Source organism: Rattus rattus, chromosome 15 (assembly GCF_011064425.1).
Source record: "Rattus rattus isolate New Zealand chromosome 15, Rrattus_CSIRO_v1, whole genome shotgun sequence".
Taxonomy (NCBI): Eukaryota; Metazoa; Chordata; class Mammalia; order Rodentia; family Muridae; genus Rattus; species Rattus rattus.
In genome coordinates this window covers 51,248,014-51,275,035 of record NC_046168.1, presented here as the reverse complement: position 1 = coordinate 51,275,035, position 27,022 = coordinate 51,248,014, and the positions used below count along the sequence as shown (strand labels likewise).

Here is a 27,022-nt window from a genome sequence, read left to right as displayed (position 1 = left end):
AGATCTTAATCAAAAGATCTGCTGGTTCTAAAAAAAAAAAAAACAACAATGTGGTGACCTTTGTCATTTAAAAATTCTCATCTCAGGGGTATAGTGGCACATGCCTTTAATCGGCCTTGCAGCATTTGGACAAATATTTATGAGACTGAGGCCAGCCTGGTCACGTAGTGAGTTCCAGGACAGTGCAAGAAAGAAACTACCTCAACCACAACAACAAAAAGAAAAATGAACAAAACAAAATAAAACAAAACAAAAAATCCCTAAGAAACAAAATTCACCTCTGCTCACATTAAAATCTGTGTCTTTTAAGTTAGCACAGAAGACTGGAAGTAAACGGAGCCATTGAGGAATCAAAGCACGACATGGCTGAAAGAGAATGATTCAGGCCTCTCTGTAAAAGTTCTAGCTTGCAGATCTTTTTAAAAACACATCATACCAATTTACAACATGTGTGTGTGTGTGTGTGTGTGTGTGTGTGTGTGTGTGTGTGTGTTGGGGCAGCCATAGAATCTCCTTGTTCATAAATAATCCCATTTGGAAAGTTCTAATCCAACCGTTACTTCCATGGTCGAATCCCGGACAGGGCGTGGTCACACTGATGTACATAGGTTCACCCTTTCAGCCTACAGACTGGACCCAGGGCCACTTGTTTTTCGTCTACACATGCTGACACCAGTGGCGGTCTCTCTTCTGTCCCGATGCCCCTCCTGACTCGCCCGCCAGGCCCCCCTGAGCCTGGTGAATGCCTTACTTATGCTGCACGTGCTGCGTGCCTCACGTGGGTACGCTCATGTCTGCCTTGTCTAAATTATAACCTGAGATGCCCGAAAAGAAAGGGAGGATGCGGATGGACTGAGATGTAAACCAGAGAGTGAGCAAACTAACGATCTGGCTCCTTGAATATTTTTAAAGATCAGGGAAAAAACCATCATGCTAATCTGAACATTCACTTCTTCCTCAGGGGCATGAGTGTGTGTGTGTGTGTGTGTGCATATATGTATGTGGTGAGTGTATGTATATGTGAGTGTGTGTGTATGTGTTGAGTAAGTATGTGTATGTGGTGAGTGTATGTATACGTGAGTGTGTGTGTGTGTGGTGAATGTATGTGTATGTATGTGGTGAGTGAGTGTGTATGTGTGTGTATGTGGTGAGTGTGTATGTGGTGAGTTTGTGTATGTGGATGTGGATGTGAGTGTATGTATGTGGTGTGTGTATGTGTATGTGGTGTGTGTGTGTAGTGTACATGTGTGTGCATGTGTGTATGTATGTGAGTGTGTATGTGTGTGCATCCTTGTGTGTAATGTACACAAAAAAGTCAGATCACTTTAAAAATCTGTTTTCTAACTGAAAATAAAGTCAACATAATTTTCATTAGAACGTGCTTTTTATCTTACCACCGGTACTGAAGCCCTGGAAAGAAGGCCAATGAGCTGAATGTCTTCTTGCTGCTTTCATATTTAAAGATAGAAACACATTTTCCTGGTCCAAGAATGATTCCATGGGGACCTTTCAGCAGTTATTTGAGATAAATTTTCTATATCACAATATCTTAGACAACTGTCCACATTCTGTCTACATCTATATAGACACGTCGCATATCTCTATATAAATGCTGTCAATCACTCCGTGTACTGAATCACGACAGGGAAATAAGTATCAGTGGCTTTAAAAAAAACCAGGAGTTCGAGAAGTAGATTCAGATTCATCATCATCTTCTGAGCTCTTTATAGACAAGGAGGCCGGGTGATGGGAGGGGAGAGGCCCTACCTCCGGCAGATACAGTGTTCACTTCAGCTCCTACCTTAACCTTCTATGGAGCATATCACAAGGGTGGGTGAAGACCCGTCACATGCCCTCCCACTCAGCACCACACACTACGGGAGATGACTGCATTGTGACTGGCTCTTACGGCTCCCTCTTTGTGAAGAATGCTCAGCTAATAGCAGCCATTTCTCTTTCAAGTAAAAAGGCAAAGAATTTTCCCTATTACCGTAAGAGGTATTTTCTCAGGTCAAATTTTAATGGCTAGCGTGGTCATGCCCAAATCAGCCAAGAGACACAAAGATGTCCAGTCATCCTCCAGTGAATTGTTCAGTCACAAGACACTCTGGTGGTAGACAAGCAAGTGTGTCCACCCTTCCTTAGCCCTGGTGTTCGGTGAACGAGTTAGGCTGGTCAGGGTACGTGGTGGGGACAGGCTGGACAAAGCCACAGTCACATAGCATCACTGCTTTGCCTCAAGCATGTGGTGGGAGAATGAAATAATGGGCTAAGGTGTCTGCAGCTAGAGCCACGCTGCTCAGGGATGGCGGTGGTGTGAAGTCGGTGGGCTGGAAGCACAGACACTGCTTGGGAATAAAGAAATGCCCCTGACATTTGGTATTTGGTATTGTCTGCCTGACAGGGAGAAGCTCGGGGGATGTGCAGACTACCCTCATCCACGGGTTCAAGGTTATTCCTGTTGGGCCCTGTAGTGCCGCTTCAAATTGGATTTAAACGTTAGTGACTCCTGAAATGAACTTACAATAGAAATGTCGTCAAATAATTTTTAGGGACTGTGGTCACTTACTATGACTCTTTGAGCAACCAGAGCTCGTGTTGGAGGTAGAACCCATAGTTGCTAAGCCCATATATCTCTGGCCGGCTACCTGTAAGTGTGATTTTTGGAAGAGATAATGTTCTTTTTCTCTTGGATTTAAAATTTTTATTGATGGTTCTAAACAGTGGTGGAATTTTCTGTTATTTTTCTTTTTGAAAAAAAAAAAAAAGAGAGATTGAATTTACTATCTGAATAGTTCAAACACGTCGGCACTGTTTAATTCGGAAGGATCGGGAATATGGTTTAATTCCTAAGGAAGGGAAGCATGGTCAGCTGGATTAGTGGTTGGTGCCTTCCTCATTCCTAAAGGAACTCTTCTCCCCCCATTGCTCCTGATACAAGTCACTTTAGCCTCTGGGTATCAATAGTTACTTAGTGTCTAAAACGAAGAAGAAACGGATACTATCCAAGAGCTCTGTAGCAATGTTATCTGTGACTAATTTAAAAACAAATGACGTCTCCAGTGGGAGTGGACAGAGGCTGACGTCAGACAGCCCACGTGACGTCTGCCAAGCATACAGTCTGTGAGCACAGGCTTGCTCCTACACGGATCTGAGAACACCTGTGTGTTGTGGTGACCCGAAAGCTGGTGTGTTCACCCAGTGCAGAGGATGGAAGGGAATCCTGAGCATGGCCGCCTTTGGACACTGCAGATTCTCTGGCAAGCATCTATGTCTAGTACCTTCCATAGCAGATATAAAGCAACATCCAAAATTATAAACGTCTATTTAACGTAAGAAAAAAAAATCAAAGCGGAGAGATCCGGACCAGTGGCAAGGTTCTTGTCTGGCATGCACTTACAGGACCCTGGGTTCTGTGCCCAGCACTGAAAAAATAATTCAAGATCAACGTACTTGTAGTTATTACTTAAATATAACCTGTCAACCCTTGTTGGATGTTCCCCCTAGAAGACAGCATAGACATGCATCCACCACAAACGACCGGCACTGCGAACTCCACCGAGAAGAATCAGGGAACACAATTCAGAGATAATAGGACATCCTGCATTTTATTCAGTTCTGTATGACAAAAATAGTAACCTAGTCTACAACATCCATTTCAGTCAGTAGATGTGTCAAGCCACAAGATTTGATCATAAAATATATCCAGGTCTACCAAACACCCTGGCTGGTTCTGGGAGGCCCTCACCCCCGCGTGGTTTTTGCGGTATAAAAATAGTGTCTCTCTTCACCACGCAGAGGGACAGCCAGCCCTGAACGCAGAATGGGGGTGGTCTCTGCGCCTTCATCAGCTGTCTCGTTTATAACACTTTACATTTCTCTTTTCTTAAGTTATATACACATCCTTTTGAGAGAAGAAAGAACACTAACGTGGTACCAAATACCAACCAAGACAAGGGGGGGAGAAAACACACCAAGAGGACACGGATAAATAACAAGACATTCAACTGCGAAAGCACAGCAACGTGTTAAGCCACCTGTCTCCTCTTCCCAGAGCCGAAGGGCCTGCTCCCATCCCCCAGCGAGAGACCGCATGGCCTGAAGATGCTCCACCTCACTACATGGAAAACAGAGCCAGAGAGGTCAGTGTTCATTTCCACAGACAGGAACAGCTAACGAGCCCGGAAGCTCTCTGCTCGGACACAGGCCAGTGGTAGCCATTCGCCTGCGACGCTTTCCCCCGTCCGTTCAGTTTGAGGTGACTGCTCTATCCTTCTGTTTCACACTGTCGGGTTTGGCCTTCAGGCGCAGACAGCTCCCTGCTGAGGTACCCAGCTACCTACAGTATGTCTTGAGCGAATTTTGTTGGGAGTCCATCGCGTCACTTCCCAGCATGCTTGCAGTGCACAAAAATGAGGTAGTACACACAACACTGACGTTCAAGTTTCCAGTCAGCCCCGCCTCCCAGCATCTGGCTTCTTTTGCTCAGTGGATGCAGTTTACACAGGTCGTCAGCAAAAGAGATCGGGGTTCGAATAATCGGGACGACACACCGTGTTTGCACTCGAGAAGACAATGAATCACGGACTTAGGAAATGTCAAGGTTATGACGGATTATACTGCCAGACACTCGGTATCCCAGTCTCATCCGCGCCCTGACCAATGCTGCGAGGCAGCCCCGTATCGTGTGTGAGAGAGACAGAGGGGGGAGCCTACAGCAAGATCGCGCTTGCGCAATGCGCACCTCGCTGTCCTCCTGCCTTCCTGGGTCAGGGGACTGAGCATGATTTGTCAAAGTTTTGTTATGGTGCTCACAGTTTCTCAAGAGGTTCTGTAGAAAAGTTAAATAAATCATGTTAATTTAAGAAACGGCAGACCTTATTTTATTGAGGTGCGGACAAATCCCGGTGGCTTTTTTTTTTTTTTTTTTTTTTTCTGCTTAAACAGCATAGATTTCTCATGTTTGACTTTTAAGACAAAAACAAAACAAAACAAAACAAAAAAAAACAATAAACTGTGACATGGGTTTTTTTCCCCCCTCCATTTTCTTTAAACCGAAGTACTATTTATAAAATACTTTACATCTTTTTTTTTTAAATTTTCAAATTATAGACAAACTTCCCTAATACAAAATTCTAAAAGTGCAATTGTATAAATTAAGATTTGCAACCACGTGATACAAACATTACCTCTTTATCATACAGCTTTGATAATGTGAAATATTTACTCACACGACTGCCTATGAAGCTGTGAATCATTTCACGGTGATGCTTGTCTGTAACCTGCTCCCAATCGGCCGAGGGGCTACAGACCACACTAGAGAACAATCGTTCACATAGCAGCTACAAACGTTTAAATTAAAGGGGGGAGGGGGTGTTACTGACAGGTACTTGCACACAAAAAAGCATGCTATCTTTCCCAATAGAACGTCACGATTTTGCCTGCATTGAATTAATCCACTTATTTATAATGAAGCAAATCTTGCTCTTTAAAAAAAAAAAAAAAAATCACATAGCCAGATGTATTCTGTGATACAAAATCGTCATTTAGGGTTGGGCTATTTTCTTGTCTGTTACCCGCATAATCTTAACATAAATACTATAGACGAAGAGACTGTCATTATACACGGCGTTTAGAGCACTAAACTGCTTCTTCAAGACGAAGAGTCCCTAAAACAGAGTTCAAGTGTCTACAGAGTTTGAACGAAACCATTGAATGCAGCTCACGGGGTTACCGCAGGGGACCCCGTTCCCCCACACAGAGGGGGGTCACTAGGTTTTAGGAGAAATGAAGTAGATATGGTCTGAGCTCTTTCTGTTCCTAAGGCCATTTTTTTTTTTCAAGCACATAAGCTCTTGTGTGAAATTTACTTAAACGGTTGCAGAGTTCTTAAGAACAGTCAAACCCACTGCAGTACTGTGCCTCACTCTCCAGGCCGCCTTACAGCAGCCACACGGTACAGGGATTTTCTGTCGTGGGTGAAGTGTGAACGAGAGCCTAGGCATGTGGGGTCCAAAGCCTGACGCTCCAAGTCTGCAGAGTGGACTCGGGACAGAAGAGGAGGGTGGAGTCTTATGTGTGTCCTGCTAGTTTATTCCAATCTCCTTGTTATCCTCAATGAACCTTGTGAACGGCCGGCTGGCTCCCGTCTCCGGGCTTGCTTTGTCCAAGCTGACGATGGGTGGACTACTGCCAGTGCGCATCTTGTCCACCCCACCAGCCATGGCACCCAGAGGCGGGATGGCACCTCCGCCTAGACTTACTGGGAGCTGAGGGATGCCTCCATTCTGAATGACTGAGATCTCATTGTTCTTCATGGCGAGCCCATTGGTGATGGCAGCGGCATACTGGTTCCAAAAGCTGGGGTCGACATTCATCGCCCGAGCCGCCAGGTCCTTCTGGAACATTTCAGAGAACTTGAGAGCGTCGCCACCCAGCAGGGCCATGGGGTTTTCCACAGAGAGACGGCGGCCACGCCTCGCAGGCGCATTGTTCCACATGTGGGTGCCCATGTGTACCTGTGAGGGGGTACAGAGAGACAAGCCACAAGTAAGCAAGTCGAGAACTCAGAGGCGGCTATGGCTTGATCTCAATGTTTCAGGGGTCCACATTCTAAGCATTAGCACCCGGGGGGTCGGCAGAATGCAGTTAGGGGAGCTTCCCCGAGCACCTTGTATTAGACACAGTATTTCATTCTGTGGATATAAAAAGTGAAACTGGCTCGTTAAGAGGACAAACCTGCTAGATACCAACACACACACACACACACACACACACACACACACACACACACACACACACACACACACCCCAACAGGGCAAAAACAATCCCATAAGACTATAGAGAATAAAGGCCCCTGTCTGTTGCCTTTTCCGTTCTCCAGCTTATTGTGTGCACGTGGTGGTCAGAGGACAACCTCTGGTGTTATCCTTTAAACATCCCCCCACCCCCTTTCCAGATAGGGTCTCTTCCGTCCCTGGAACTCGCCAAGTAGGCTAGGCTCAGTTATCTTCTCAGCTCACGTTCAAGCTCTTACAAGGCCTTGAACTTGAAGTCTTCGAATGTCCTCCTCTCTTGCTTCCCCTCAGACAGGAGAATGAGTGCTAAGACCCTCCCGGCCACCCAGAGCAGCAGGGTCTTTAGGAGGTTCCTGTTCAGTTCAGTGCTGGCTCAGCACAGAAGCCACAGGTCTTGACCACTGGCACTCCCTGGAGAGGCTTCTGAGGCCTAGACAGGTGGTGTCTGTTTAGCTGAGGCCAGCAGCCTGGCCTGGAACCTAGAGCGTCTGTCAGAAGTCAGTCTCCAGACAGCACTCAGCTGAGCTTGGGCTTAAGCAGGGACAGACACAACACATTTCCTCTAGGGTCCAGGAGCTGGGGAACTTCTCATCCAGTGTCCCTCCCAGGGGCCCTGTCTGCAGCCACGCAGATGATGGAACATTCCAGACCTCACAGAGCAGGTCCTGTCTTTGCATCATATGCTAAGGTTTGAGGGTTATGTTTATTTTGTTTTCAGATTAGAGGTTTGTGTCCTGGGCCCGCTCACCACGTATCTATGATGATCCTAGGCCTGGAGCAGAACCGACACCATCGGACAAAGCAGGCAGGCACCCCCCAAACCCCCTACCTCAGGTGGAACATGGACTCCCGATTCATGTCCTACTGTTCAACGGGCTGCATATCTTTTGAGTGTGAGCACACATGCACTACTCATATACACATGCGCACACACATGCACACACTATGTACACTCATCCTGTCTATGTACAATCCACCCACTCCACACATGTGCATGCATACACACAAGGGCAAGGACAGAACCCTCTCTGCCAGGCAGCCTAGAGAAAGGGTGCATGGCACCACCCATGGGTGCCACGTGGCTCGGGCATAGCCTCAGGCTGTGGTCCTCTCACCTTGAGATTGCCCTTGGTGGTGAAGGCCCTGCCACAGATGGTGCAGCCGAAGGGCTTCTCCCCAGTGTGGGTGCGCTCATGGATCTGCAGGGCACTGGCTGAGGAGAAGGTCTTCCCACATGACTGACAGTTGTGCTGCTTGGGTGTCCGGCGTGGCGGGGGTGCCAGCATGGGCGCCAGGCCAGGGCTCATCACTGTCTGGGGCCCAGTAGGGACCTGGACCCCGGCTGGTAGGGCTGGGCCCTCACCCAGTGCGATGGCCTTGCTGTGACCGTTCACTTCCATTTTGATCATGGTGGGCACAGGGCTGGAGGCCAGGCTAGGCGTGCTGTGGCTGGGACCTAGAGTAAAGTTGGGGTCAAACACCTGAGAAGGCAGCTCTTTCAACTTGTGTGTCAGTAAGTGCTGCTTTAAGTTACCCATAGTGGAGCAGCCTCGCCTGCAGACCGTGCAGACAAACGGCCGCTCCTTGGTATGGCTGCGGTAGTGGATTTCCAACGCACTTTTGCAAGCAAAGGGCTTGCCACAGACACCACACACAGTGCTCGCACACTTACCCCGCTCTCTGCTCAGGAACAGCAGGCTGAAAGGGGCCTCCTCCTTGATGAGTGGCCGACCAGGGTGGCCCGCTGTCAGGTCCAGGGCACCTCCATTTCCTGGGCCGGGGGGTGGGCTGTCCAGCCTTTCAGTCTTCAGTGGGATCTCCTGCGGATCCTCCTGGTGGCCAAGCCCTGGCGACTTGGAACGGAAGCTCTCACCATTACTGTGAGCAGGTGACAGAGCCTGGGAGGACGAGGACTCAGACAGGGCAGGGCTGCCTGCGCTGCGGCTCTCCAGGTCTCCCACCGCAGAGGAGGAGTCGTTGCTCAAGCGGTCGCTTTCCCCAGACCCATTTTCCACCGACTTCAGGCTGGCCAGTTGCTGGCAGTTCATGACCGAGTCGATCATTTTCATCTGATTCTCCAGGGCGGCGATGCTGGAGATGACCGACGGGGGTGAGGGTGGACAGGAGCCCGAGTAAGACAGGAGCGGTTTGGAGGAGTCGCTGGCTGTGTCCTTCAGCTCCGAGTCCTCCTCCATGGAGTTCTCGTCGACATCGTCGTCAAAGCTGCTGAGGGTCTCTGCATTCTTCTCATCAAAGGGCAGTTCGGCGTCCATGGCCTCCTGCAGGCCCTCAGGCAGTGGCGTGTTTGGGATCTGTCCCCCCATGTGCATACGGATGTGCTGTTGCAACACCACAGCGTTCGTGAACTTCTTCTGGCAGATGGGGCAGGAATGCTGCACTCGGAGCGGGGGCTTGGCACGGTGCACCCCAAAGTGAGTCTTCAGGTTGCCTTTGGTGGTGAAGGCGCGGCCACAGATCTTACACTTGAAGGGCCGCTCCCCTGTGTGTGTCCTGTAGTGCATCTTCAGTGCGCTCTGGCAGCTCAGCACGCGGTGGCAGATGACGCACTGGTTCGGGTCAGTCATCTTCTTGTCGATGTTCTCCACCAGCTGCTGCAGTTTCGAGGTCTCTGACGTTTGCATAGAGTCAAGCAGCCCGCCGAAAGGAAACTGGGCCTTGAACTGGTCGGAGACAGCTGGAAGACCGGGGCTCCCGAGGCTTGTGCAGGCGCTGTCTGTGACAGTGGTGGCAGCCGGAGTGGGCAACCCGCTGACCTGCCCACCCACCACTGGAGCATCTCCTGTCCTTGTACTTGTGCAAGGCAGGCTGATCGGCTCAGCTTTAGTAAGCGGAGGCCCACCCAGGAGTGGCTGGGGTGACTCGGGCCTCACTGTGATACCAGATTCTGTATTGTTGAGGCCTGGAGACAGAGAGGTGCATTCGCTGGATGCTGGAGAGGGCCTCTGTGGGGACCGGCTAATAGGAGTGATGCTAGGGGAGTCAGTGTAATTGTGGGTACCAGGGACAGTAGGTGGCAGCTGAAGCCCTACTGATGTTGGTACAGTGGGCAGCACTGGCTTGCTGTCCAGCCAGGTGGTCACCGGCTTTTCTGGGGGTAGGGACATGCCGTAGGGAATCCCAGAGCAGGTGGGCACATTGTCGAGGTATTCTGGGACAGGGTAGGGGTTCATCTGAATGTGGGGGTACTTCTCCTTGTGCCTCTGGAAGTGGACCTTCAGGTTGCCCTTGGTGGAAAAGCGGTTCCCGCAGATGTTACATTTGAAGGGCCGTTCCCCTGTGTGGGATCGCAGGTGGATCTGCAACGCGCTGTCGCTGCCGAAGACCTTGGCACAGAACCTGCACTTGTGCTTAAAGAAAGGGTCCTCGGCACTGGCCTTGGGTTCGAACACTGAAACGTTAGGGGGCTTGCCCTTGCGGTGCTTCATAAGAGCCGAGAGGGGGTCCAGGGCATTGGCTGTGGCAGCAATGCTAACCAGCGGGTTGGGGAAGATGACACTGCTGGATGAAGTCTGAGGTAGCAGAGGGCTTGGCAGACTGGAGGCTGAGCTGAGGAGGGGTCCGGGACCCAGGGCAGGGGGCGTAGATGCATTTTGGGGCTGCACCGTGTTGCCTACAGTGCTGGATGCTGCAGCCACAGCTCCTGGAGCTGGGCCAGTGCTACAGGCTGGGTGTGCCCCAGAATCTGTGGGGCCAGCACTAGTGCTACAGGGGGTGCTTGTGCCGGAAGCGGGCTGCGACAGGTGCTGGGGGCCATCGAAGGCTGCCGGCAGGGTGGAGCCTGAGCCAGCAGAGGCAGTGGCTGGTCCAGCGGAAAGCTGGAGGGACGCATGCGGAGTCAGGCCGGGAAGCTGTACTGAGGCTGCTCCAGGGGCACTGGCTGAGGGCTTCAGCGGAGGCCCAGGCTGCCGGCTCATTAGGGCCACCTGGCTGCGGATCTGCTCGATGAGCTGAAGCTGGTGGATCTGCTGCTGCTGCAGTGCCACCAGCTGCTCTAGGATCATGGGGATGGCCACAGCACCCACGCTGCCACCAGCGCCTGTGGTGCCGCCTGCACGCGCACCCTGTGAGAACTGTGCCACGGCCACCTTGGTGCTCAGCAGCGTCTCCAGGGTCACATTGGTACTAGGCATGCTGAAGGCCGCAGGCTCTGGCTGTGGTGGCAGTGCAGGTGGCGGTGGGGGCACACTTGGGCCCGGAGGGCCCTGGTCCGCAGAAGCCTCCACATCCATGGGCTCCACTTCCTTTGCAACAGCCTTCACCTCGCTGCCCTCTGGGGGCGCCACCTCCTCAGCCACCTCACTCTCAGTGCGGTCACTGGGCGAGCTGGCAGGAGAAGGTTCTGGAAAGTCCTCGGAGGGCGGCGCCGGCTCATCATCATGCACGATCAGCACCAGTGGGTTCTTGGTGCAGGTCTTCTTGTGCTGCAGGAAGTCCGCCCACTTGAAGAACTCCGCACAGCACTTCTCACACACGCTGGTTTCCTCGCTGCCGCTCCTGCTCTCACTGCTGCTGTCGGCGTCCTCTGCACCGTCCCCCGGGACGCCTAGGAAACCAAGAAGAGATTACATCAGCCAGGCTCCGCCAGACAGCCACCCTCCATTTCAAAATTTTGCACATCAGTAAAATCAATATTTTTTATTTTGTACAAATTACCCCACTTCAACATTTCTGACATCCCAGCGTGTGTGTTCTATGACTCTTTCTAGCTAGCTAATCATTTTCTTAGCACAATCCATCAAATTATGAGGCTCTATCAATTGTGGATACTGCTTCTTAATGAAATTCCATAGAAGGCATCGATTTCCAATATCTTCATACAATCCTCAGCCACCCTGTCTGTTGGGTACAAAGCCAGCCTTCGACGGGCTCATTAGGATTCCCCTTTACCATCGGGCTTCCTCATTTCCAACAAAATTAGAGACGTCTCTGCCAGTTCACTTAACATTGCCGAGCTAATCCGTAACCTTTCCCACACACCAGCACCTGACAGGAAGCCTGTGTGGTGCGGTCTGGGCTCGTGGATTTATTATCTCTAAACCCAGCTGAGGTGGTGCTGATCTAACATGATCCTACCAGAACCTTCTGAGTCAATAGGCGTTTATTTCACGTAGGAAATTTAGGCTAAATACCACGATCTGTGAACCTAACAAAGAAACTGTAAGCGCTTTTCGAGATCCTAATGGTGGTGCCGTCCTTCTCTTCCCTCTTTCAGAGAACCCGCCAAGTGACTATCAAATATACACCAGGTCTAAAAGGAATCACGTTTAGTACCAATTAATCGGCTCTGTCAGATGCAATATTCTTTGGCGAAATGAACTTAAAATTACATGTTATTGTGACTAGCCAATGGAGTTTGGTGGTTTGCTAACAAACTAGGAATTATATATTTAAAGTTCATTGATGTTGACATGTTTAACATGAGAATGTTGTAGTCAGACACACTTTCTGTACCTATTTTCATCTATTCTCATAGAAAGACTTAGCAAATTATATGCTTGCACCATCGTGGAAAAGCCCTTAATTGGTTACACATGTTTAATTACTGTTGTAGGCAGCCACTTCCTCTGTCTCCCCTAACCCTCTTGTGCCGAATAACAACCGTGTTTAATGAACAACTCTAATTCACACCTGATCAAATAAATAGCCCTGTGTGTGTGTGGGGGGGGGGGAGATCGACCCTCGGTGACACTTCCGGTGCTTGCTTTTTGGGTCACCATGGGGTGTGGTGTCCACCTCTGCCTGGTTTGGTGTGCCAGCTTGGCTTGGGTGCCACTGACTTGAAGGGTTTTTGTTTTTGTTTTATCGGCTTGCAGATGGAGTGACAGCACCAGATCGTCTGAACAGAAGCAAGTGTCACAGGCCAGTCAGCTTGAGGTGGAGCAAACCAGCCCCAGTCCCTCCTGAAAAGGCACTGGTGTTCCAATGCTAGCACATGAACTTACTAAAAAGTCTCTAACAGTTTTCTTTTAAGGTTTCTTTCTTTCTTTTTTCCAGGGGAGAGGTTAATTCAGCACCATACTGAGGAGAGAGATCTACTTGTTGGTTTTGTCTTTTTTTGTTTGTTTGTTTGTTTTTTAAATTTTGTTCCAGAAACTCCCACAGTGCTCCTTGCCTGGAAAATGAAATAAAAATATTTTTGAGGCTGGTCTGTCGCTTTCCACGAGGCCATTATTTCCAGGTAATTTATACACGCCTTTAAAAATTATTAGCAGCATTCAATTAGCATTTTCTTAACTGGCTAAGCCATTTGAAGGGGAAAGAACTTAGAGCTGCAGCCCATAAACCCCATAGACTTTTAAACTAGGCTCAGTGCGAAGATCAGGCTGCAGCAAGCGCTCTCATTACTGCGTGGGGGAAGGAACGTAATAGGTATCTGTAATGAGGTTGAGGGTAGCTAGGAGCAAAGACACAGCCGATTTATACCACAGATAGGCACATTAGCAAAACAAATACTCCGTGCTCAACTTTGCTCAATGTATGCAAAACTAATTGTAAACCTGCTTAAGGTTATGGAACGGGGTTGGGGGTGGGGGTGGGGGTGGTGCAGGATTTTTTTTAATCATTGAATAAAAACAAACTTCGAGCTCCTTAAAATTCCAGTAACTTAATTTCGAAAGTTGTAACAACGTGCCAGTTTTTAACTTATGATTTCTCTTTAATTGTTTAATGTTCTTCAAAACTGCACATATATCATACATTATATATAATATATCATTTATCGTGTACCACATACCATATATCATATATTATATATGCTTATTTGCATTAAGCAGTAAAATAAATGCACAGAAATAGCAAAGCAGGAGGCTGACTTTAAAAAGTTCCTTTCCAATGTGCAAAGCCATGATATAAAGGGTACTAGTCAAAAATTGCTAATGCCTTGAAATACTGTCTACATGAGTTTCCTTTAAGGAGATAGAAATGTACAGTACAAAAAACGCACAAAAATTGAAAGTTTAAAATTTAAATTTACAGTATCAGACAATATCCCATCAAAAGAATGCTTTACATTTAGTGTATGTTAGAAAAAATTCATTCAGAGGATGCTTCAGGGTGGGCTGACTTTGAGATCATTTAAAGTGCATTCAGTGTAGACAGAATTAATCTGCACAACTGTAAGTAAGTTATACCTTCAAATATGAGCATTTCCCAGATTTCCCTTATGACATAGTGTAGCGCTGTGACCCAGAACACCGGTGCTTTTCAAAAGGGTCTCAGCCCAAACAATTCTCTATTTACCTTAAAGATTTGCATTTTTACATTCCCATTAGTATTTTTTTTCATTGTGTTAAAGTGCTTTTAGGGTTCACATCCAGATGCACTGACTGAAGCTGAGAAGGGAACCCTCAGGTAATTTCTTTCTTTTTCTCTTTCTTTCTTTTCTTTTTTCTTTTTTTCCCACTGCAAGGGCTGCTAAATTATAAGTGTTTCTTAGCTGTACAGAGTGTGCCCGGAATATTTAAGCACATTCTGCCAAATAATGTCATTTTGTTTAACACAATGTTAAGTGACAATTATACCGACATAAGATACTTTGTTCAAAGTACAGCGATCCTCCACCTATATTCCTCACAGACTGAAGGAGGAAATTGTAGGAAAAAGGCGTTCTGACCCTCTGGAATCCTTAACAGTTCTTTATGTTAATGAGCCCAACAAGGAAGCCAAGCTTCATCATGAATTTCACTTTTGGCCAAAGAGTGATCTTAAAAACTACAGTCAGTGAGGGGGAAAATTCTTCAGTATGATTAGCATTTCTTATCTGGGGCAAATAAATTAGAACGACCACTTAACATTTCTGCTGGGGTCTGTTTAAAAATGCCAGTAACACAGACACTTCAGTGTCTTCCATGCCCAAAGCTAGGGCTGGGCTCTCCAAATGTGAATGCAACCAGACCTCCTTTATAAAAGTTGGAGACAGGCAGAAATTTATTATGATAGGCACAGATACAAATCAAAGACTAATGTTCCCTCTGTGAAACTGAACCTGCCTCCCTCTATTTGAAATGTTTTTAAGTCACAAGATACTCTTTAGCTGGACTGACGGACGATCGGGAATAACTGAATGTGGTGTGCTTTCCTAAGGACAAGACTCTCTGGAGCATCGAGACGCTTTACTGCCTCACAGATCGCGAGTGCTGACCTCTGATGAAATCCTACAGAGAGGGAGAGAAATTCCATGAGAACCTGCTTTTGAGCCCAGCCACGCATAACAGTGTCTATGTATGAAACTGACGGTGTTATTTGTTTCTGCAAGTGAAAACCCAGGTGGGTGCCCTGGCTGCTTTATATTTTATCACGTCACCGCTGCTACTGGCCTTTAACTGCCATCTTGTAAGCCCAGGTTATATTACCCAACCATGAACCATGTCTCATTTAAGCTTATGCTCTGAACTGGCCACCGTGCTAAAAAAGTAAAAGTTATTAACTCACTAATTAATAATGCTAAAGTTTTTATTTACGGGTAACTGGAGTCAGAGAGGCACACTCTTCAAAAGGACAACAAAAAGAAATCTTTAGGAAATGTATTGGCAATTCAAATTTTTTCTTTCTTTCTTTCTTTCTTTCTTTCTTTCTTTCTTTCTTTCCTTTCCTTCCTTCCTTCCTTCCTTCCTTTCTCTTTGAAGAGAGGACTTAAAAATCAAGCATTCTAATTGGTCTCATCTGTGTCAAAGTAATTTATATATATTTTTTGCCTGGTGGTTGTTCAACAGCTAAGATTTGAAACTCACTAGGCAGGGATTAAGCAGGCATTTTATAGCACTTCACTCTAAAGGTTACATACACTTATCCGCTAAGGGGAGAGAAAATGCTAACCAGTTGACCAACTAATTCATCTGGGTGTTGGATAGGGCCTTCTTCCTAGTTAGCAGACCGGTTGGTTAGTGACAGTGGCTACCAGGTCATGATAAGCATCAAAAAGCCCACACAGCCCTCACTATTCTGGGAAACCAGTCATCTGGACTGGAGGAGGCAAAAGAAATAAATTTGGGGTTGGTTTGTAGCCCTCCCAGCACTTGGGCTTCCTAACTCCATCTTGCAACAGTCACGTTTGTGACTGGAGAAGGGGAAGGCCCGCAGTCCCTCAGAGAAAGTCACAGGCACCTAGCCAGCTGCACGGCACTGGTTCTAAAAGTATTTTTGTATTCGCGTGTTTAATGAAAACCTCTCAGTTTTCCTCACCTACCGAGCTTCCCAGTGAGTCTCTTGCTTTCACTTCTGGTTAGTTTTGGAAAATGACACCATTCTCTCTCTCTCTCTCTCTCTCTCTCGTCTGTCTTCTAGAGCATGATGATCTGTCTCAAGCCCCAAGTGAAAAAACGTGGCAACGTATACAGATGAGACTCCACGCTTTCTCTATACAAAGATTCATGCTCAGCTCTTAGCGAGGCTTAATCTTAGTTTTTCTTTTCAGAAGTGTAAAGAATTTCACTCATTACAAAGCAGCAGTAAAATTGATGATTTATGGCTTCCTTTCCTTTGCTACATATTTTCAATCCACTACAATTAACAGAGGGAGAAGGCAGACTTGTTTAGTACAGAGAGAGGCGTGTTAAACTTCCCCTCTTAAACTTTAAAACGCCAGGTAGGTCTTCCTGACAGGAAACCCTACTTTTTCCTTTGTCTTTCTGTCTCTCAAAAAATGTAGCAAGCATTTCTCAAGTTTTCTCAAAGTCTTTGGAGACACTTATTTTCTTGCAAATTAATTCTTTTTTAACTCCTTAGGATAGCCTCGAATCCCATAAAGAAAGATGAATTATCGCCATGCTGAGCCCAAGCTGTGTCACAGGAGGAGACAAATAGAGACCCCCACTGGGTTTAACAATGTAGAAGAAATTCCAGGCGCAAAAGAAAAATTTCTGTCCTTTCCCCCAGACCCGGAAGCCTGTGCTCACAGAGTTGAACAGTGGAGGGCAGTCTTGCTATGCTCAGGGCGGTACTGACCCACAGGATCCCTCTTACTCAGTGGCCCACATCACAAATTTGTTAAGTCACGACCACCTGTGGCACAGGCCCCGGGCGTCTTCTGTTTAAACTGGTTCAGTTCTGATCTGTGCAGTGAGGCTCCTCACCGGGGACTGAGACACTGTCCCTTTATGGGATACAAAGTTGAGGTAGCAGCGAACACAGTTACTTTGATAGAAAGATGTTTGTAGCACTTCAAGGTGTTTGCCAGGCTTGACTCCCTGAGCTTCATAAAACGAAACAAAACAAAAAAACCTAATAACAACAACAAGATCCTCCACAGACCTGAGACGTGTCAGAACCCAGCGACTCTGGTCGTAATTGGGTGAGGGTGGCTTAAACACAGAGATCTCCACGATCTGAGGCAAGAACATCCTTTCATGACATGCCTTCTACCAAGTGTCCATTTGACTGAAATCCACTATCAGAGCTCATAGAAACCCTCCCAGCCCCTCACTCTCTTGAAGAGGGGTTGGGAAATAGAGTGACCGAGCAAAATGGATTGCCGGCAGAGATGTCTACGGTGAACTAGCTCTCACACTAGCACCACAACTAGGAAAGAGACTGAGATCACCTGTAAGTCTAAGGCTTTAGGCAACCGGGCCAGGCGATTAAATCATTTCCACCGCTGACCATCACGTCGTGGTACTGCTTCCTTTCTATGGGAGAAATCTGCATACAAGCAGAAAGTCATCCCGAAAAAGCCACCACCCACCCCCACGACGCCAGTGACTCTGCATGTGTACAAACGACACAAGACTATTATCAAACAGCTCAGCCTGAGGCCACTCTGAGGACCCCGCAAGGCTGAGGAGGGAGGACAAAGTGCCCTGGCACCTGCAGGGTTAATTAAACCGTTCAAGACGTAATGGCTACACAAAAGCCAAGCCAGTTTCTCTTCTTCCAAGAGCTATAAACACTTGTGCTGAGCTGGATGGCATTTGATAAGCTTGCACCGCACGGAACAAACTCGTGGGATCTCTGGTTAACACTCAGGACTCGGGAGTTCACGCTTAACAGAACGGTGTGGCGAGTTCTGTGGCCAAGGTCAACGGCACAGAAGCACTAATTGTATTATGAGCTTGACATCTAGCGGTCACCCCTGGCAGGGCAAAGCAGGCAAAGGTTAAATCAGCAAGGCTTGTCACCACAGTCCTAAGGACTCACCTTTAGGGGAGAGGAGACACCAGCTGGCCAGCGGTCTGCCACCCACCTTCCCTAGGACCACACTTTAAAAAAAAAAAAAAAAAAAAAAAAAAAACCAGTTCCATGCCTCACTGTGAAGAACGCACAGGGGGCTGCGCCTCCTAGAGTACACCCCACTCAGTTAGAGGTGAGGGGAAAGGTCCCCCCTCCGAGGGGAGACCACTCAGGAACCATCTGCCCCCTTTGTCGGCCAGAACCCCTTGCCTTTAATTAAGAAACAGATCAATCTTGGTCTTGAGCATAAAGGTCATTCCATTATTTTGTTAAAAAACTGTATTTTTCACTTTCTGGGGGCATTACTAGCTTTGTCTGTCTGGCAGCCACACAGTTAACCCAATACCTTAAATCATAACCGTGTTGAAATTACAACAGAAAAAAATCCAACATAATTAAAAAAAAAAAACAGTTTACCTAAAACACTAAAATCCGATTTTTCACATAGATTGCATGTGAAAAGCGCAACTCAACACGCACCTCACTGCAGTAGCAGAATTTCCTCACATGTTCCACATGTTCACGAGAATGTCTAAGATCCACTGGCCTCTCCTATACTGGCAACCAGTCAAGAAATGGTGGACGAAAACAAAAGTCAGCGAGACAGTAAAGGGAAAGAGAGAAAAAGGAAACCCTTCTTTTTCGTATTTTTTTTTAAATGACACTCAAAACTAGGTTGCTGTATTAAAAGATGGTGAAAATCGCATTAGCAGCTTTAAGACGTTTAACTTACTTACACAAGACCTTGTGCCAAGACTTACACATGAGGATGCTAAATTCCAACTGATGGTCAGTTCACAAGAACAGAAATCTTGGCTCTGTTTACTGCATTCCCCATCCCCAAAGAAAATGCTCTGAAGGCCACCAGGAGGTGGACGGTGGGGCTGAAAATGAAATCTGACCTACTTTTTGTCTGTTTTCGACATCATTCTAGATACAAAGAAATAATCGGCTTGCTAAGTAATTCCTGCTGTTTCCCCCTCTGTACCTTCCCCTCTTGCTCTGTCTGGACACATCTGAAGAACCTGGATTATGCACAGCTTTGAAAAGTTTAGAATACACTCTACTTAAATGCCTTAACTCTTGTCTCATAATCAGCTCTCTTTAAGGTGGAATTCATGGGCGCCCATTTTAACAGTGCGCATTTTTAAACGGGTTAAGTTTTTTTTTTTTGAGCTCGATTTTAAAAAGAAATGTTTGCAAATTCTTTCTCCCCCTCCCCTCCTCCACTTACTTTTTTCCCCCCCTTTTTTTACCTTTCGTGTTTCAGAGAAAACAATCTGCCAGTGGTTGTAAGAAAGTGGCTTCAGTATTGTCCCTTTTGGTATGCTGAATTGTAAATGCGAGTACTGGGGGAGGGGGAGGCAGACCCTGCATATACAGATAAAAGAAAAAAGGTCTCCTCACTGAGCTCTGGTGGCTTTCTATCCCTGAACTTAAGCAGTCTGTGAATTCCACTGCTTAGCTCTTAGGTCGAAGCTTACCACATTTGAAAGAAATTTCAGGATAGCCATATACTGTAAACGGGTAGAAAATAAAAACACTGCGAGGTCATTAGTGACCACAAAAAGATGCACCCTCAGAACTGTTTTAAATTACAACATTCTTTTGTTCTTCCTCAAACACAGACTTTTCCAGGACTGAGAAATGCATCTTTAGTAACTGCCTTTATTTTTCTTTTGCCGCACACGGTTGCAATGTCTTTAAAGTTCTTGGTAGGACTTGAGGGTGGCACTGTCAGTGCAAGTTTTAATTAGTTTTTCTTAGAAACGAAAATCTTCAGCTGGCTCTTGGGTGGCAGAGATCTAACTGAATCCCAGAGCTGAATCACATCTATTCCTAAGATGGGGAATAGTCACGAATAAACAGTTTTAAGTGACAGTTTCTAGCAGGGAGTTGAGTCTCAGTAACTTAAAATAATATCCCAGGGTAACTCCAGAACTCTCCATAAGATAGGGCTGCTTGCTTTCATGCAGATTTGTCATTCATTCCTTCAGTCTAAAAGGTGGAGAGGACCAAAGCTATTGCTGACTTTTCTTATTGCTTGTCTAAAAACCAAATCCTGGGGAAAAAAAAAAAAAAAAAACAAATCAAACCTTAAAATATTCGGTTTCCACTGGAAATCAACATGACTAGGCATCTTTGGCCTCTATATTCAGTCTCTCTCTCTCTCTCTCTCTCTCTCTCTCTCTCTCTCTCTCTCTCTCTCTCTCTCTCAAGGTATCTGTTCTGTATGGTATTAACAAAAGCCTTCAATTCCTCTGCAGAGGTGGACCTGGCGCTTTAATTAACTTGTCACACCCAAACTGATACAAAGGAACCATTTACTTCATTTCTAAAACACTGTAGACTTGGCTCGCTGGTAACTTCACGCAGCAGCACACGTTTGCCTCCTCTGCATGCAAAACAATTTAAGAATTTGAAATGACAATGGAGTAATTTAGTTTACACAACCATTTATCTTAAAAAAAAAAAAAAACTACCTCTCTTGGCTATGTTAGAGTTAAGACAGCATGAGCATTCCTTGACTTCATAGGAAACAGAGTATCTTTTATGCTCCAGGAACAATCTGCTTCAGAACAATTAAATCAGAAAGAACTTATTTTAATAGTTTGCCTGAACTACCCTTCAAACCCGAACAGCACATGCAGCTTTACTAGGGCTCAGCCTCAGACAGGCTATTTTTGGCCTGTTGCAAAATATGATGAGGAACTGTGGTAACCTCAGGCTCAGAAGTCGGAATGACTGTAGAAAACACAGCCTGGATAGAAACACTGCTACTGAAGGGAGAGAAAACCTGGATATGGAAGAGTCTCAAAATAAATTCGAGCAGCGAGCAGAATTCAAAAGAGAACTCGTAAATAATTGACTATCTGGGGTTTTCAACACGGTCGGGGTTATATATCCTCTGACATGTTTACACGATTAACTTTACCACACTCACATTTCTGAAGCGAAATTAAAAATGAACAACAGTGCCTCGGCTTGCTAATTGTTAAATACACGAGGTTTTACTCTATTAATTAAAATATGCTTTAATAAAAGGCGACATTGCACATTTTGATAACGACCCTACAAAGCGGAGAAGTATTTACACTGTTGCATTTTAGAGCGGCTGTGAAAGCGGATTTTGAGCTATTCAGGAGCCGCAATAATGAAGCTTTAAAATTCCTCACTGGGATGCAGTGTAGTTCTTTTGAGGGAAAGACTGTCTTTCTCATTCGGCAGAAATAAATCCATTCATTTGATCATGTAGTCATTGAGGGTAATACAAAACAACCCAAGTGTGAGAAATTCTATGTGAAGAAGTAAACAAAACAAAAAAATCCATTTCCATGACAAAAAGATTCTTTGTCCCTAATCTACCCAACATATGCAAGCGTTTCTTTTTAGCATATCGCCCGTTCTAATCTTGGCTGACTTGGCTGCAGAGATGCGGGTCCCTCACCTCACGGCAACAAAAAGACCCAACGAGTCCCATTTGATTTAATTCATTCCAGGGCTGCTATGGGCATTTTCTCACTTTCGACTGCGACGTGCATGCTTTGTCAAACTTTACCGCTGTGTGTGAAAAACTTAAATTCCGTCTATTAGGGTTTTTGAGGTTTGTTTTTTAAAGAGATGCTATTATTTTCATAGCTAAAAAGATTATTTAGTATCTGCCTCTAGACAATTTACAATAGGCTAGGTTCATCATAAAAGTTGACTTTTAAGGAATAAATTATTCGAACTAGTTGGGGGACTCTGTGTCATACGCAGCCGCCCCTCCTCGGCCTCCTTGCTGGTGCCCTGAGGACCCTAGCAAGGCGGGCCAAAACTGGCGCCCAGGGCTCACCATTCAGGGTGCCATAAACTTAAGGGTGCCAAAGTTCAACTACACTAAATTCGCATCTTCTCTAGTGTTTAACTTCCACATCGCCCATCCTGCACTTTTGGATGGTACTAGGAGGAAGTTCCTACCATCGAAGTAACTGCGAAGGTGCCTCGAGAGCCCGATTTCGGTACGTCCAAAAGAGTATGAAAAGGCCGAAGGGAAAAACTTGGAATCCGCCAGAAACGTGCTGAGGTCCTACCGCATACACGCACTAGCCCCCAAAAGAAACAGCTGTGCTCGCGCCCCACAATTCCCTAGTCGGCCATTAACGAAAGGCCAAGAGACATTTACTTCCCCACTTGCTTCCGAAAGGGATGATTGGATTTGTCAACGCTCTGGGACACCGCGGGGTTCGCGGCCTGAGGGTCACCCGAGGCGGCCTGCTGGCGGCATCAGGGACAAGCAACAGAGACTGGGATCACCGAGGTGGCGTTGGGCCCCCGGGTAAGCTCCAGGCGAGCACCGGCTGAACACTAAGGCGCGCGGCGCCGAACAAAGCTGGCCAGGAGGCAGCTTCCAGGGCCCGCGTCCAGCGGTAGGTGAGCCCCGGACGCGTTCCCCGCTGCTGCACCCTCTTTGGGGTCAGTTCTGAGCTAGACCAGGGGTCCTGGCGCGTTCTGGAGGCTCCCGGCCCCCCAAAGCAGCGTGTGGGCTCAAAGAGCCAGAGCCGCTTGGAAGCCGCAGCGCAGACCCCCCCTCCCGCCCGCTCGCCTCCAGCCGGCCTCTGCCTCCAGCCCAGCCGACTCGGATCCGTCCTGGAGCAGCCCGGCCTCAGCGCCCTTCGCGCGCAGCTCCCCAAGTATGAGTAGCGGAGCCAAGTTTACTTGGCCCGCAACTCTTTTCCGCTCCCGCGCGCTTCGAGGGAGTACCAGTCCGAGTTGGCCAGCCTGGCCGAGGGGCCGGACTCAGAGCTAGCTCTGGCTCACAGGAACAGGGGAACTTTTTCCCACTCCAAGACGCCCGCAGTCGCTCCCACCGCCCGCGCTTCCCAACCTGGGTGGGCGCCCCAGAACTCTGGGCCACCCTGAGGTCCGCGGCCCTCACCGTGCTCCGAAGCCCCGTCCTGCGGCGGTAGCTCCTCGTCCGACTTGAGGTGCTGGGGCTTGGCCTGCTTGCGCCGAGACATGCTGCTGGCGGCGCTCCGGCCCCGTGCGGGGCAGCGGCATCAGCAGGGTGGCCGGCGGGGACAGCGCAGGGTGGGCGCGGGGCGGTTGGGGGCGCGGGGGAGCGGGCGCGGGGGGGCGGTGGCGGCGGCTGCGCGGGCCGCGCATGGGGCTGAGCAATTGGGCTGGTGAATAATGCATGGCCATTAGCGGAGGGCCGCGCCGATTGGCCGGCCTCCAGCGGACTCCGGCGGTGCAAATGAGGCCGCTCTCGCAATTAGCGGCCGCGCTGGCGAGGAGGGGCCGCGGCGCCTGCGGACCGGGTGCGCGCCGCCCCACGCCGCTCATCGCGGGTTCCACCGCTCGCCCGAGCTCAGGCGCTACGCTCCTCCGTCGCCCAGGTGCGGCTCCGGCGGGCGGGGTGTGGCGTGGCCGTGGCGGCGGCCTCCGTGCCGCTCAAGCTGCAAACTTTGGTGGCGTCCGCGCGGCGCCGTCTCCGCCGGCGCGCCGGGCTCGCCCCTTTATAGAGTGTCTGCGCCGCCGCCCGCGCCGCGCACCCCCCCTGCCGCCGCCGGGCCGCCCCTCCCGGAGCGAGCGACCGCGGGCAGGGCTCCGGCCCGGCGCCTTTGTCTCGCCCGGGCCGCTCGGGCGCCGCACTGCCTGCGCTCCGGGCCGGCCGACCGCTTCTGGTCCTCGGGAAGCGACTCGCCTCCCCGCTCCGCTTGCCCAGCCCGCTCCGGCTCAGGTGTCCCTGTCTCTGGACTTTCTTTCCCAGCTCCTGTCCACTTCGCGGGGTCCTCCGGCGACCTGCCAGGCTCGGAGGCTCGCGGCCGGAGCGGAGTGCGCACCGTGGGGTGGCGGGACTTCGGCAAGAGCAACTTTCCGGTTCGGAAGCGGCGCCGGCCGCGCGGCTCCTCCCCTCCCTGCGTTCTCCTCCCCTCTGCTGTCCCCGCCTCCCCCCCCACCCCCGGTCCCCACCGACTCTGGAGCGCCTGCCCCGCCCGCTGCCACCACCAGGGCTTCACGGCTCCGCGCCCGCCTGCCAGGGCCTCCCCACCGCGGACAGCTTCTTAAGTCCAGGGGAGGGAGGGGACAGCGGGGCCTAGGTATCGCTCCCCCCTTTCCGTTCCCGCAGGCTCCGTGGCCCCAGTGCCTACTGTCCAGGCCTACGGAGTGGGCAACGAATGCGACTCAAAGTTCCAAGTCCATGAAAGTCCAGCGAGCCTGCCGCGTGTTGTCGGGATTTCGGGGATAACGTGGGGGCCAGGTGAGGGGGTCACGCATGTCTATGCCAGACGGGCACCCTTGGACAGCTGGCGAGGCGCGCTCCCCGCCCCGCCCCCCCACTCCCGCGGTCACGCGAACGCGGCCTCGCTCCCGCGCGCACACTCGCGCGCTCTCCTACACCGAGCGCACGCGCCCGCGTGCGTCCTCCATCCCAGAGCTGCCACCAGGATGTGCCCCAGGCCTCGCCGCAGCCGCTCCAATGCCCTTCTCCCCAGCATATGTGTTATTTTTTCCCCTTCTTCTTAAATTTCTTATTTTTGCCTGTGCAAGTAGCTAAATTGCGGAGCTTGGCTCAGATGGCCTCCCGGAGTTTACCCTGGTTCGTTCTGTGGGTGGAGGGTGGGAAAGTAAGCTGACCCTCAGCCCCAATGCCCAGCGACTTGCGAGCTTCCCGCAGGGCTGAGGGAACGAACCGCCTACTGATGGACTCTCCTGCCCCTCCACAGCATCCCAACTTATCTGACTCTCCGGGCTCTTGGAAAGCTGTCTTTCGGTTCTAGGCTTGGGTTTTCCCACACTGCATTCTCCCGCCCCGCATCTAAGCCTAAGTTCCACGAAGCAACAGCTTTAGGCTCCGGGAAGAGCGCAAGAGAATTGTGCTGAGGAAGAACGCGCACAGGTTGGAGTCGCCTCCAAACAGCCCCAAGAGCCACTTACGAAAAAAAAAATAATTCCTTAAGGTTGGTTTGTTTTTCCTTTCGGTGGAGGGTGTACTTATTTAAGTGAAAAAAAAATTAAAAGCAAATAAAAGATGTTCGAAACCGTGAATTCTGTTTTAACACACGTATACACTTACGCACACGGATGGCACGTTCGCAGTTAAGTTACAGGGATGAAATGGCTCACTGTCGCTGTAACCACGCGGTGAAGTTCTGAATGGTTGCAGAGTATGGGGAGGGGGGGGTCACACGTGCCTGGTTCAGAGGTGTTTGGCGACACAAAGTTTCCATCTAGGACTTTGAGGCGACCGGGGCAGGACTTTTACTATAGAAAATGGACAGAGAAAAGCAATGCAATACGGGCAGAGAGAGAGAGAGAAAGAGAGAGAGAGAGAGAGAGAGAGAGAGAGAGAGAGAGAGAGAGAGAGAGAGAGAGGGAAGTAGGGGCGTTGTGATGGGAGAAGGTATAATGTGTGAAATGAAAGATTTTGCAAAAATGTATAAGGCCAATAAGAGCTTGACAGAAGTTGCAGTGACTTGGCGAGAAGATTGTCACATGTCATCTGTGTCCCGCAGCTGGCTAAAAGTGCACCGATTTTTATGGTTTGCTTTTCTCTCCCTCCCTCTCTATCTCCCTCCCTCTTCCCCCTCTCCCTTTCTTCCTTTTTCTGGCACACTTCAAGGGAGAATCAAAAGCGGGTTCCCACAAAGTCTGAAGTCTTTCAAGGAAGATGGATCCCACTGGATCCCAAAACCGCCTGGTCCCTATTCATTTAGGTCATGTTAAGCCACTCTCAACCCTTTCCTTGTTGCTTGAGGCCCTCTTCCCTCCTCTTCTCGCGCCCACCCCTCCTGATCTGTAGCAAGCCGGCATGCTCGCCCCAGGTCTTTCTTGCCAGTGTAACTGTTTAATTGGAAGACTTGCTTTGCATTTTCTATGAGGTGTGGTTCTGGGAGGACCATTCTAGTCCCTTCAATGAAGGCGAATCCAGGTCTGGCCCTTGTAAAAGGAGCTAGCCCTCGGATTCCAGAGGTGTGGCTCGACTGATGGGAATAGGAGGGTGAAGAAGGTGGGGCTCTGGCAGAAGTGGACATTGCTAACCCATCTCTTCAGCGAGTATGTAAGGATGCCGGATGCTGAGGTCTCCATGTGGGACCTGGCCAGGGTGGTTTGCCATGGCAGGGTCGTGGTGAAACCTGGCTGAGCTGTGTGGTTGAGATTGCAGGCTACCTAACTCCCTTGAGGCCGACTTCGCTGGAATTTCGTTGAGAAATGCTGAGGGAAGAACGAAGCCCTGTGTGTGACAGAAGCCTATTGCAGATGCCCTCCACTGCAGAAGGGCCACACTCAAGTGGATCCCAAAGGCAGAGACCAAAGAAGAGGGTTTTTTTTCTTTTAAAGGAAAATTGGAAAACCTAACTTCCTGCTTACCTAGCCTCTCCCTCCCTCCCTTTCTTATGCTTCTATGGTAAAGCTTTCATTGTTCTTATGCAGTGTGGTAAATTTCAATGAGAAGAGTTTGCATCTAAAGCCTTAATCAAAACAGTCTATTGCAAAGTGACAGGGTGTTGTGGGGGTATTTTCCCCAATGAGGCAGGAAGCAGGCTCTCGGGCTGTGCCCAGAAGAGGTGCACGCTCCACGGTAGTTAGAGGAGCACACAGTAGTACAGTGTGCACACGGAGCATGCACGCTTACGGCATGACCACTGTCTATTAAGATATTGCAATACCTAAGCACCATTGCAAAAACAAAAGTTGCTTTTCCTCCCTGTAATTAAATCTAATTTGTTAATTGTCTCTCCCCCTGCGACGCTGTTTTCGTCTTAAGAGGTGACACGTTATTATTTCGTCTGCTTAATGATATTATTTACAAATTAATACTGTATATTTTACATTAATGGAACATATAATTAGGTGTTTGAATTAATTTGTATCATTTCTTCACATGAAACAGAAAGCCTGTCTGCAAGATTGACTTGACAAGGCGAGGTGACTAGTTGATTTCTGACTTCACTGGTCCCTGAAGATACCTGACTCTGGATCCACAGGAGACAGTTTTACATAGCTGGACTTGACATTTTCTTTACAGCGTGGTTATTTCTCCAGTTCCTTCACA

The 27,022-nt window shown here is 48.8% G+C and overlaps 1 protein-coding gene and 1 long non-coding RNA gene across 4 annotated transcripts; one reads left to right on the top strand and one right to left on the bottom strand.

The window, feature by feature from the left end:
• Nucleotides 1–5,988: 5,988 nt before the first annotated feature.
• Sall3 (spalt like transcription factor 3) lies at nt 5,989–22,982 on the bottom strand. Of its 2 annotated transcripts, XM_032885984.1 has the most exons (4): nt 22,901–22,982; nt 8,471–11,362; nt 7,914–8,254; nt 5,989–6,518 (listed from the first exon to the last, which is right to left on the bottom strand). In XM_032885984.1, the coding sequence occupies exons 1-4, from the start codon at nt 22,980–22,982 to the stop codon at nt 6,087–6,089; spliced, it is 3,747 nt and encodes a 1,248-aa protein (XP_032741875.1). In that variant the 3' UTR covers nt 5,989–6,086. The 2 variants fall into 2 exon arrangements, with proteins under 2 accessions (XP_032741875.1, XP_032741874.1); XM_032885983.1 differs by having other exon boundaries at nt 7,914–11,362.
• Nucleotides 22,875–25,671, top strand: LOC116884767. 2 transcript variants are annotated; one of them, XR_004385893.1, is made up of 5 exons: nt 22,875–22,949; nt 23,735–23,844; nt 24,095–24,226; nt 24,693–24,926; nt 25,589–25,671. It is a non-coding gene; the product is annotated as an uncharacterized LOC116884767 (long non-coding RNA). The 2 variants fall into 2 exon arrangements; XR_004385892.1 differs by lacking the exon at nt 25,589–25,671 and having other exon boundaries at nt 24,693–24,960.
• The last annotated feature ends 1,351 nt before the right edge of the window (nt 25,672–27,022 follow it).